General features: G+C 38.7%; 1 protein-coding gene across 4 annotated transcripts in view; it reads right to left on the reverse strand.

Annotated features, from left to right (window-relative positions):
- RBL1 (RB transcriptional corepressor like 1) overlaps positions 1-12,790 on the reverse strand; it is a 59,726-nt gene that overhangs the window by 24,079 nt on the left and 22,857 nt on the right. For all 4 annotated transcript variants that reach the window (XM_045885733.3, XM_054510089.2, XM_064573140.1 and 1 more), the window contains exons 10-14: positions 11,695-11,807; positions 11,399-11,502; positions 4,498-4,635; positions 3,335-3,499; positions 518-650 (exon numbers count right to left, since the gene is read on the reverse strand). In XM_045885733.3, coding sequence (XP_045741689.1) covers positions 518-650; positions 3,335-3,499; positions 4,498-4,635; positions 11,399-11,502; positions 11,695-11,807 — 653 coding nt within the window. The remainder of the gene's footprint in view (positions 1-517; positions 651-3,334; positions 3,500-4,497; positions 4,636-11,398; positions 11,503-11,694; positions 11,808-12,790) is intronic.

Here is a 12,790-nt window from a genome sequence, read left to right on the forward strand (position 1 = left end):
CCACTCCCCCTGGCTTGTGTTCCCTCTCTGTCTCTCTCTGTCAAATAAATAAATAAAATCTTTTTAAAAAAAGAAAATCTTATTACTTTGATATGAGAAACTATACCATGGGCCATACAAGGGTGTTGGCAGAAGTCCCTTTTTTTATTAAAAAAAAAAAAATTCTTTTTTTAAAGATTTTATTTATTTATTTGAGCGAGAGAGTGAGAGCATGAGAGCATGAGTGGGGGGAGGAGCAGAGGGAGAGGGACAAGCAGACTCTGTGCGGAGCGTGGAGCCCAATGAGGGGCTCAATCCTAGGACCCCAAGATCATGACCTGAGCCAAAACCAAGAGTCGGCCACTCAATTGACTGAGTCACCCAGGTGCCCCTTTAATTTTTATTATTTTTTATAAGTCCCCTTTTAAATTCTGATGAAGAAATTAATTTCATAATAATATATTATCAATACTTGGTATTTTCTTCAAGAAAATTATCTTTGTCATTTCGTTCATTGTTTTCCCCATGTTGAACCTACCCCTTCGAAGACTCCCACTGTCAGTCCGAACTTCTTTGACCCTTGGATGCATTAGAGGAGACATTGGCATCATGGGAAGATGTCCCTGTACATTTCCCCCATTTCCTGTTTCAAAGTTATTTGGGAATATAACCTGTAAAAAACAAAAATCTTTTGCTTTACATATAGATAGACCCACTAATGAAAACCTATAACAGGAAAATGAGAAAAAAGTCTTTTTTTTCTTTTTTTTTAAAAGATTTTATGTATTTGACACAGAGAGAGAGAGCACAAGCAGGGGGAGCGGCAGGCAGAGGGAGAGGGAGAAACAGACTCCCTGCTGAGCAGGGAGCCCGACGCAGGGCTAGATCCCAGGACCCTGGGATCATGACCTGAGCTGAAGGTAGACGCTTAACCGACTGAGCCACCTAGGTGCCCTGAGAAAAAAGTCTTTAAGTACTTTAAATGTTTTATTTCTCTTCTTTTTCACAAAATAGAACTTGCATAAAGTGCTCAATAGTTAATATTGTTAAATATATCTCACTTAATCTTATAATTTATCTACTTAAGTTTATCGACTACTTCTAAAAGCAAACTAATTAGGTAGGCACTATTTCCACTTAAGGATGAGAAAATAGAGGCTCAAAATATGAAATCTGCTCAAGGACACACTACTATTAAGTAACAGAGCAAGAGCTTCAACCCAAATCCTCTTTCTTCAAGTTCAGAGCTTTTTTTCACTTTCCCAAGGGATTCTACAATGGAAATATTGATGAATATGAAAGACTGCCCAGTTTGCTGCAAAAGTCCAAAATACATGGAAGAGAGATTTCAAGATTTTCAAGAAATCATCTTTTTTAGTTCTTTCTGGTCTTGGATAGTCCCTCCAGTAATTTGGAATTAGAGAAAAATTTATCAGGTTTCATGAAGTATAAAGAGACAAAGAAAAGCAAATAAGGATGAAAAGACAGGAGTTACAAAAGAGCAACACAGAGGTAAAGGGGAAAAAACTCCATTTCTCACCTGATACTAAACTGAAATGTGTCACTTGTATTAGGTACAAACTTCTGATTTTTTCAATTTTAACTACTACTAATGAAAAATGTTTAATTTTTTACATAGACATTTGAAAAACCTGATAAAATTAATGGGCTTCTTAGATATGACTTCAAAAGCACCAACAATATAAAAGAAAAAAATAAACAGGACAGCATCAAAATTAAAAGCTCTGTGTTCCAAAAGACTTTATCAAGGGCGTGCTTAGCTGGCTCAGTTGATGGAGCATGTGGCTCTTGATCTCAGGGTTGTAAGTTTGAGCCCCATGTTGGATGTAGCGATTACTTAAAAATAAAATCTTAAAAAAAAAAAAAGTAAAAGAGACAACCAAGGAAAGTTTTGCAAATCATATCAGATAAGGGAGTTGTATCTACAATATATAAAGGACTCCTATAATTTAATGATTAAAAAAACCCAATTAAAAAATGGGCAATAGATTTGAATGGATATTACTCCAAAGAAAATATATAAATGGCCAATAAGCACATGAAAAGACCGAACATCATTAGCCATCAGGGAAATGCAAATAGAAACCACGAGATATTACTTCATGCCCACTAATGGCTAGAATAAAAAAGATAAGTGTTGTGGGGAGGGAAGGTTAAGTGTTAGAGAAGATGGAATCTTCATACACTGATGGTGAGAATGTTAAATGGTTCAGCCACTTTGAGAAGAGTCTGACAGTTCCCCCAAACTGGAGTTAAACAAAGTTACTCCATGACCCAGCAATTCCCTTCCTAGATAGATACCCAAGAAAAATGAGAATGTAGGTCCACACAAAACTTGTGCCTGAATGTTCACAGCAGCACTATCACAGAAGTAAAAGGCTGAAACAACCCAAATGTCTATCAATTAATAAATGGAGGAACAAAATGATATTATCTATGCAATGGAATATTATTAAGCCACGAAAACAATGAAGTGCTAATATACCCTATAACATGGATGAATCTTGAAAACATTATGCTAAGTGAAAGAAGCCAGTCACAAAGGACCACATATCATATGATTCCACAAATACGTAATGTCCAGAATAGACAAATCAATAAAGACCGAAAGTAGATTACTGGTTGGTTAGGGCTAGGGAGAAGAAGGGGGGTAAGGAAGTGACAGCTAAAGGGTACAGTTACTTGTTGAGGTGATGGCTGCACCTATATATGAATCTACTAAACACTAAATTGTATTTTTTAAAAATTATTTATTTATTTGAGAGAGAGAGAGTGCATGCAAATGGGGGGAGAGGGAGAGAATCTCAAGCAGATTCCTGAGCACGACCCTGAGATCATGACTTAAGCTGAAATCAAGAGTCGGACGCTTAACTGATGAGCCACCCAGGCACCCCTTGTTTGGGTTTTTTATTTCATTTTGATTTTTAAATAGTGTCCACACCCAGTGTGGGGCTCAAACTCACTACCTCAAGATCAAGAGTTGCATGCTCTACTGACTATGCCAGCCAGGTGCCCCTAAATTGTATACTTTAAATGGATGAATTGTGTGGTATATGTTTTATATCTCAATACAGCTGTTATTTTTATTTTTTAAAGATTTTATTTATTTATTTGACAGAGAGAGACACAGCGAGAGAGGGAACACAAGCAGGGGGAGTGGGAGAGGGAGAAGCAGACTTCCCATGAAGCAGGGAGCCTGACGTGGGGCTCGATCCCAGGACCCTGGGATCATGACCCGAGCCAAAGGCAGACAAATGACGCTCAACGAATGAGCCACCCAGGCGCCCCTACAGCTGTTATTTTTTAAATGATTATCACCCTTGCCGTGACTCACTTCCTCACAGGTAGGAACTTTGTTTGCTGAAGCCTGGAGAGCCTCCCACAATGCAGAATCGTGACTCCATGCTAAACTCTCTAAAATCTGTTCTTCGATGCTGTTCAGGTGTTTCACCATATCCCTGGAAAGTCCCTCCTCTGAGCGGATCACCACCTCAATAACCTGGTAAAGAAAAAATTGCAAAGGTAATGTAGTCTCAAATAGTCATTTCTATACCGGGCTTGCATGTATGACTAGCTTTGGTCTTATGATGACACAGAACCAATGATATTGTTGAACTGTGACTCAGTGGCTTATTAATATATTTTAATTTATAAAGGAGTTTTTAAGATCTTCAAAATGCTTTCACATACATTTCTACTTTTTATGTTTTTTTTGTATACATGGAAAAATGAGGCAATGATAGGTGGAAACTGGTCAACAGCCCAACAGCAGAAGAACTCAGGTCTTGGGTTCCAAGTTTAGTGCTATTTTGAATTTACTGCTCCTTCTCAGACTATTTTTCCCAATAGCTCAAAAGAACAGAATGAATAACGTACTTAAAAGGAATTTTGCTTATATTAAATAATTCCATTTTAATAAGAGTAAATCCTAGAACAAAGTCTGTAAGTATATACACAAAAGTATTAAGTGATTATTATTTATACTTAGGATTATAATATATGGTTTTAATATTTACGTTTATATGTATTTCCAGTTTTTCTTCAAGGAGAATACATTATTTATGTGCTTAAATAACAAAGGCGTTTAACTTCTTGAATGAAAAAAGGATGTTACAAATAAAAATGAATTGTTATCAGATAAGGCCAAAACCATTGTCCTTGAATAAAATTACCTTTACTTCCTAAGAGAAAATCTGAAAACACATATCAACATTGAAGTATATATACAGAAGCAATTTTCCTTAAGTCATTAAAGTAATATTTAAACCCTACTCAGCAATTCAGATGGATAAGCTTTCCAATTATCTGCATTTTCCGTAACTTTAGGCATATTTTAGGTAAAAAATTTAACTCTTCAAACCAACTTTTCTATCAATACTTTGAATGTAGCACAGATGACAAAATATTAACTAAATCATGCCAGTAAGTATAACGGTGGCATCAGTCTTAAATTAGGACACTAGGTAACATTAAATGTTATTGTAGCTCTCATCTCACCTTATAAAAATAAAATGGTCGTAAATTGAGAACTTCAATAATCCAGGGGAAAGTACGAGGTGAGCTATAGGCAAAGAGCACAATTTCCAAACAACAGGCCATCAAGGAACGATGAAATATATCCTGCTCTAAAAGAACCTCGGAGAACAGAAAAACCACAGTTTAATATTTCTCAGCAATCTCAGCTTTTGCCATTCTATAAAGATGACTATGGAAACAAGATAAAACAATCTCTGTACATTATATTATACTAGATTATCAAAGATAAAAATTTGAGTCCTCAAACTGATAGTTTTCTTATAAAATATAATCTTGCTCAATGGTAGATCTTATATTTAAATGAGGCATAAACAACAATCTGCTTTGAAATAATAAAATAGTCAATATTCCCATCAAGAGGAAGCATTAGGATTATTTCAATTTTTTTTCCCATTTGTTTAAATACCAGTTTTATGACAACTGTTTTGTCAACATAAAGATTGGTTAATCAAAACACTAAAATCAAAGGTATTATACTGTCACAGCTAAGACTTTAAAAAAGTTCAGAGAAGTTTACTAAGAAGATAAAAGTCCTGCTCACCACTGAGTTTAAGATTTAACATAAGCTGGGCACCTGGATGGCTCAGTAGGTTAAGTATCCTACTCTTGGCTTCGGCTCAGGTCACGATCTCAGAGTCCTGAGATTAAGCCCCAAGTTGGGCTCCACGCTCAGTGGGGATGTGCTTGAGATTCTCTCTCTCTCCCTCTACCCCTGCCTCCTCAACCACCCCCTTGCTCATGGGCACACTCTAAAACTAAATAACTAAATCTTAAAAAAAAAAAAAAAAAAAGATTTAACATAAGTTTTCAGTTTTAAAGATTTTATTTATTTATTTGTCAGAGAGAGCGCACAAGCAGGGGGAACAGGCAGAGCAGGCAGAGGAAGAAGCAGACTCCCCGGTGAGCAAGGAGCCCGAGGTGAGACTCCATCCCAGGACCCTGGGATCATGACCTGAGCTGAAGGCAGACGCTTAACCGACTGAGCCACCCAGGCGTCCCACATTTTCAGTTTTAAAAAGTGTTTGTCACCATCCTTTCAAATATCACACCAAATCAACAAAAAGAATAAGAAACAGAAACTACCCTGGATAAAACTAGAAGTCAGCTATAACCGCAAACTATAATACATGACAAATTACTTAGTAGAAAGTAGTATGGTCAAACAAGGGCCTGAAGAGACACTTAGAATTAATGAATTTGTTCCATGCAACCTAGGAAAAACACAGGAACTCAGGGCACAGGTAGAATGGAAAGTAGGGATTAGGCAGAGGCTAACGTGAATGGATGATATGAAAGTCTGTGCAGTTAGAACTCTTCAGGTCCCCACTCAACCCCAACTCTAATGAGTCAGATGATAGGGTTCTAGTCTATCCCAACAGGGATCTGGAGAATTATTCTAAGACTGAACTAGGGAGACTTGGAGCTTGAGAACACCAGGCATAGAAGAGACTGTGGTTTTAGGTGAAACTCTGCACACTATGAGACCAAGTTTCCCTTCCTTGCTTTGCTCCACAACACCAACATTCAGGTAAGAGATTAGCAGATACTTCTCTACAGAAACCAAAATATTTCAGAAGAACCTTAAAGACACCAACAGTTGGGCACCTGGGTGGCTCAGTTGGTTAAGCGTCTGCCTTCAGCTCAGGTCATGATCCCAGGGTCTAGGGTCGAGTCTCAAAACGGGCTCCCTACTCAGCAGGGAGTCTGCTTCTCCCTCTACCCCTCCCCCCTGCTCATGAGATCTGTCTCTCTCTCAAATAAATAAATAAAATCTTAAAAAAAAAAAAAAAGACACCAACAGCTGAGGGTCCCTAATACTACATGTTCACATGAGACTGTTGGGCTTATATTCCCACTCCTGCATACAAAGCTTTGAAGCAAACTGCTCAGTTACCCTAAGGGTTTATTAATGTTTCATTTTTAATGCCTTATTCAAATATATGTGAATATCCAAGAACAATCTAACATATGAGGAAATCTTCCAACTGAAAGACAAAGATTAAAACAGTAAAAGGGCGCCTGGCTGGCTCAATTGGCGGAGCATGCGACTCTTGATTCTAGGGTTTTAAGTCTGAGCCCCATGCTAGGTGTAGAGATTACTTAAAAATAAAATCTTAAAGGGGCGCTTGACAGGCTCAGTCGGTAGAGCAAGTGATTCTTGATTTCAGGGTTGTGAGTTCGTGCCCTCTTGGGCATGGAGCACACTGGGCATGGAGCCTACTTAAAATTAAAAAATAAATAAATAAAACAGAAAAAAACTCAGAAGAAACAGAGACAAAGCAGTCAACATAAGAAAACTTCAAAAGAAATCTAAATTTAACCTCACATAACAAGAAAGGTATCTTAGAAATGAAAATACAGCTAACATAAAAAAATTTACTAGAACTAGATGATAAAAAGTTGAATAAATATCCTTAGAAGTAGAATAAAATAACAAAGAAATGGAAAATAAGAGAAAAGAATCAATCCACAAAGTTCCTCATCTGAATAATAAGAGCTCCAGAAAGATAAATCAGTGGGCAATACATTATCTACGAAATAATGCAATAAAATGATCCAGAACTGCAAGACATAAATTTCTGGACTAACAGGGCAACTCCGTAGGAATGCTCAACACATAAATGAAAAGACCACAATAAAACTTTATTGTAAATTTCAGAACATAAGAAATAAAAGGGAGATACTAAGATTCCAGAAAATAAAAACAGGTCACATACCACTACTGAAAATTAGAATGCCATTGGACTTCTAATTAGCAACACTGGAATGTAGAAGATCAATGGAGCAATGCCTTCAAGATCATAAAGGAAAATAACTGTCAGTCTAAAATTCTACACACAGACAACTATCAATCAAGTGTGAATCTAAAGACTTTATGCAGGGTTTTTAAAGATTTATTTATTTATTTTTAGAGGCAGGGGGAGCGGCAGAGGGAGAGGCTTTTTTTTTTTTTTTTAAAGATTTTATTTATTTATTTGACAGAGAGAGAGACAGCGAGAGCAGGAACACAAGCAGGGGGAGTGGGAGAGGGAGAAGCAGGCTTCCCGTCGAGCAGGGAGCCCGATGTGGGACTCGATCCCAGGACCCCGGGATAATGACCTGAGCCGAAGGCAGACACTTAACGACTGAGCCACCCAGGCGCCCCAGGGAGAGGGAGAGTCTTAAGCAGACTCTGTGCTGAGTGCAGAGCCCAACATGGGGCTCAATCTCATGATCCTGAGATCACAACCTGAGCTGAAACCAAGAGTGGATACTTAACCGACTGCACCACCCAGGTGCCCCCTTTATGCAGAGTTTTTAAAAAGGGACTTGAGGCTTCCACATTTTATTGAACTACAAAATGTCTATACCAGTGGACTGTGAAATTATGCATATATAATGTAATACCTACAGCAACAAATAAACAAATCTGTACAGAGTCTAAAAAAATATTCAAGTGGGGGCACCTGGCTGGCTCAGTCAGTAGAGCATATGACTCTTGATCTCAGGGTCATGAGTTCAAGACCCACATTGGGCACAGACCTTACTAAATAAATAAATAATGTTCAAGTAATCAATAGGGAAGTGGGAAAAAGAAAACAAAAAGCAAAGAGAACAATCAGAAACAAGAAATAAAATGGCAGACTTATGCCCTAACATATCAATAATTAAATTTAAGTTGTCTAAATTTACCGATTTATTTATTTTTAAAGATTTTATTTATTTGACAGACAGAGACACAGCGAGACAGGGAATACAAGCAAGGGGAGTGGGAGAGGGAGAAACAGGCTTCCCGCGGAGCAGAGAACCCGATGCGGGGGCTCAATCCCAGGACCCTGGGATCATGACCTGAGCTGAAGGCAGACGCTTAACGACTGAGCCAGCCACCCAGGCGCCCTTAAATTTACCGATTTAAAGAGACTAAGAGAGATTAAAAAATGTGACTCAGTTACATGCTACCTACAAGAAACTCACCTCAAAGGTAATGATACATGTAGGCTGAAAATAAAAGACAGACCATGCAAACATTAATCAAAAGAAAGCAGAAGTGGCTATATGTAAACAATAGATAGATTTTGGAACAAAGAGAGTTATCAGTTTCAGAGAGGACATTATCTCATGATAAAAGGATCAATTACCAAGAAGACATAGCAATCCTCAATGTGTATGTATCAAACAGCAGAGCATCAAAATTATGGATTTTTAAGAAGTCTAATAGAACTGAAAGGAGAGGGGCGCCTAGCTGGCTTCATCGGTAAAGCATGCAACTCTTGATCTTGGGGTTGTGAGTTTGAGCCCCATACTGGGTGGAGTGATTACTTAAAAATAAAATCTTAAAAAAAAAAAAAAAAAGAGGGGCACCTGGGTGGCTCAGTCGTTAAGCATCTGCTTTGGGCTCGGGTCATGATCCCAGGATCCTGGGCTCGAGCCCCGCGTTGGGCTCCCTGCTCAGCGGGGAGCCTGCCTCTCCCACTCCCCCTGCTTGTGTTCCCTCTCTCGCTGTGTCTCTGTCAAATAAATAAATAAAATCTTTAAAAAAAAAAAAAAAAAGAGGGGCACCTGGGTGGCTCAGTCGTTAAGCGTCTGCCTTCAGCTCAGGTCATGATACCAGGGTCCTGGGATCGAGCCCTGTGTCAGGCTCCCTGCTCGGTGGGAGGCCTGCTTCTCCCTCTCCCTCTCCCCCTGCTTGTGTTCCCTCTCTTGCTGTGTCTTTCTGTCAAATGAATAAAATCTTAAAAAAAAAAAAAAAGAAAGAAAGAAAGGAGAAATAGATAAATCTACAATTACATTTGGAGACTTCAATACCATTCTCTCAACACTTGATAGAACTAGACAGAAAATCAGCAAGGATACAGAGGTCAACACCACCATCAAGCAACACTATAGAACTGACATTTACAGAACACTCCACCCAACAATAGCAGAATACACACTGGGGGTCATGAAATAAACCTCAACAAATTTAAAAGAACTGAACTCATATAGAGTGTGAGTGGAATGAGTGTGACTACAAAAGGGTAGCATGAGGGGAGATCATTGTGATAACAGAACAACTCAATATCTTGATTTTGGTGGCAAGTGCATTAACCTACAAGTGATGCAATGGTGAAGAGGAAGACACATGTATTGTTCCAGTGTTCATTTCCTGGTTTTGATATTATATCATGTAAAATGTAGCCACTGGGGGCAATTGACTACATAGGACCTCTCTATACTACTTTTGTAATTTTCTATGAATCTGTAATTATTTCAAAATAAAAAGTTGAAAATTTACTGCTTCTCAGGAAGTTATGGAAACATATGCTTTGTCAAATATTAGGATTCTCACAAAAGAGAAAGCCATGGAATCCAGGAAAAAGGGGGACCAACACAGAAGAGAGATAAAAATTTCCAGAATGAAAACAAAGAGAAATTTTATTACATTAGTTATGAAGCACCCCTCGACATCAACCTGTTCCTATTGGAATTTAAAGTCAGAGGACTCCAAGAGTGACAAGGAGGAGAAGGAAACCAAAAGATCATATAAGAGCTTTGAATTTTTATAAACTGTATGTATGTGGGGCGCCTGGGTGGCTCAGTTGGTTAAGCGACTGCCTTCGGCTCAGGTCATGATCCTGGAGTCCCTGGATGGAGTCCCGCATCAGGCTCCCTGCTTGGCGGGGAGTCTGCTTCTCCCTCTGACCCTCCCCCCTCTCATGTGCTCTCTCATTCTCTCTCTGTCAAATAAAAAAATAAATAAATAAATAAATAAACTGTATGTATGTATACATGTATGCATGTATTTACTTACTTATTTATAGTAAGCTCTACACCCAGCAGGCTTGAACTCATGAACCCAAGATTAAGAGTCACATGCTCTACCAACTGAGCCAGCCAGGCACCCCAACAGCTTTGACTATTTATTTATTTATAAATATTTTATTTTTTAAATAATCTCTACACCAAATGTGGGGCTCAAACTCACAACCCTGAGATCAAGAGTTGCATGCTCTACCAACTGAGCCAGCCAGGTACCCCAGCATTGACTTTTTAGAAACATTCCTTTACATAGCTATTGGAGAGAGTGGCCAGAGTTATCAATGTTCAAAGAAAACAAAGTAATTTTTTTATTTTTGAGAGAGAGAGAGAGTGAGAGCAGGGAGGGGCGGAAGGAGGAAAGAGAATCCCAAGCAGGCTCCATGCTCAGCATGGAGCCCGATGCAGGGCTCGATCTTAGACCCTGAGATCATGATGTGAGCTGAAATCAAGAGTCTGACACTTAGGGCGCCTGGGTGGCTCAGTCATTAAGCGTCTGCCTTCGGCTCGGGTCATGGTCCCAGGGTCTCGGGATCGAGCCCTACATTGGGCTCCCTGCTCAGCGGGAAGCCTGCTTCTCCCTCTCCCACGCCCCCTGCTTGTGTTCCCTCTCTTGCTGTGTCTCTCTCTGTCAAAATATAGAAATAACTAAAATCTTTAAAAAAAAAAGAAAAAAGAGTCTGACACTTAACCGACTGAGCCACCCAGGCACCCCACAAAGCAATTTTTTAACAAGCATTTTATTCCTCCAAAATCCCTGGGAGGTATGGGCAAATATCTTAATTATCAGTTGGGTTAACAGTTGGGGAGGGGCATCTCATTATTAGCAGCAAGGACAAAAAAAGGACCTGAAGGGAAAGGATACCGATGGTGTACCAGAGATAAATTTCATGTATTTTACATTTCTACCTAGAGATGGCTAGCTCTGGATGTGCAAAAGACAAATAAGGCCAACTAGCAAATCATACTGGCTAAGTCTGCTATTAACTGCTGATTCCCAAGACACACTATGCAGCCTCTCAACACACTGCTTTCAGGCTTAGGAAGTTTTGGACCTTGCCAGTGGCTGGAGAGTGGATTTACTTACTGACATGTCCATTCCATGAAGTCTTCGTGTTTCCTGAACCATTACAGTCTCTAATATTTTATAATACAGAATTTCTGCAAGCTTTAGTCTGTTTACAGCAAAGTCTAGGGCGGGGAATAAAAGGGAAAATATGTGTTAATGAAATGTAGCTGTTAAGGACTGAAGAACAAAACTTTTATATAAATTTAAATCTCATACATTAAGAATAGCTGGGAAGGAAAAAAAATTAATTTCTACTTTTTAGGGCCAATCTGTCTATTTTCAATGCTATGTCAACTTTAGTTTTGTCTTCTTACCTATGTGCGATCCTGGCTGTTTATCTGTTGATTGAGTATAGTGTTGGCAGAAAGTCTCTCCTATTCCTTTCACTATTTTCATAATGTTTTCCATAGGATTACGCATACAAGATCTATGAAATACAAGAGGAACCTAATTACCAGGAAAAAACCCTCAGACTACCAACATTTATTCCAGTTCTGATCCCAGTTGTAAACCTCGATACATAAACAGCATATTTCAAATAAATTGAAAGCTTTTAAACAAAGTCATTTGGCATATTGTTTTGGAATTTCAACATTAGCAGAGTCAATATTATCTCTTTTATGCTTCTATTTATATGACATTTTAGAAAAGGCAAACTATAGGGATAGAAAATATATCAGTAGTTGCCAGAGGCTGGGGATGACATAGGGGGTTGACTAAAAGGGGCATAAATTTTGGGGGCTAATGGAATTGTTCTAAGTCTTGACTGTGGTTATATAACTGCATGCATTTGTCAGATCTCATACAATTATACAGTTAAAAGGATGACTCCTATTGATATAAATTATAATTTAATAAACCTGATTTAAGAAAAATAGAGGGGTGCCTGGGTGGTTCAGCTGGTTAAGTGTCTGACTCTTGATCTCAGGGTTGTGAGTTCAAGCCCTGAGTTGGACTCCACGTTGGCTGTAGAGCCTACTTAAAAAAAAAAAAAAAGTAAGATGATGTGGCAGGATTCAAGTATATATAAAATAGATACAGTTGACCCTTGAACAAGATGGGTTTGAACTGTGCAGGTCCATTTATAAGTGGATTTTTTTGATAAATACAGTACAGTATTGTAAATGTATTTTCTTTTCTTTATGATTCTCTTAACATTTTCCTTTCACTAGTTTGATTTATTCTAAGAATACAGTATATAATACATGTAATGTACAAAACATGTGTCTATCAACTGTTTATGTTATTGGTAAGGCTTCTGCTGATCGGGGCACCTGGGTGGCTCAGTTGTTAAGTGTCTGCCTTTGGCTCAGGTCATGATCCCAGGGTCCTGGGATCGAGCCCCATATTGGGCTCCCTGCTCAGCGGGAGGCCTGCTTCTCCCTATCCCACTACCCCTGCTTGTGTTCC

This window comes from Mirounga angustirostris, unplaced genomic scaffold (assembly GCF_029215605.1).
Source record: "Mirounga angustirostris isolate CCGP_5_RB_7025 unplaced genomic scaffold, mMirAng1.0.hap1 SCAF_10, whole genome shotgun sequence".
Lineage (NCBI taxonomy): Eukaryota > Metazoa > Chordata > Mammalia > Carnivora > Phocidae > Mirounga > Mirounga angustirostris.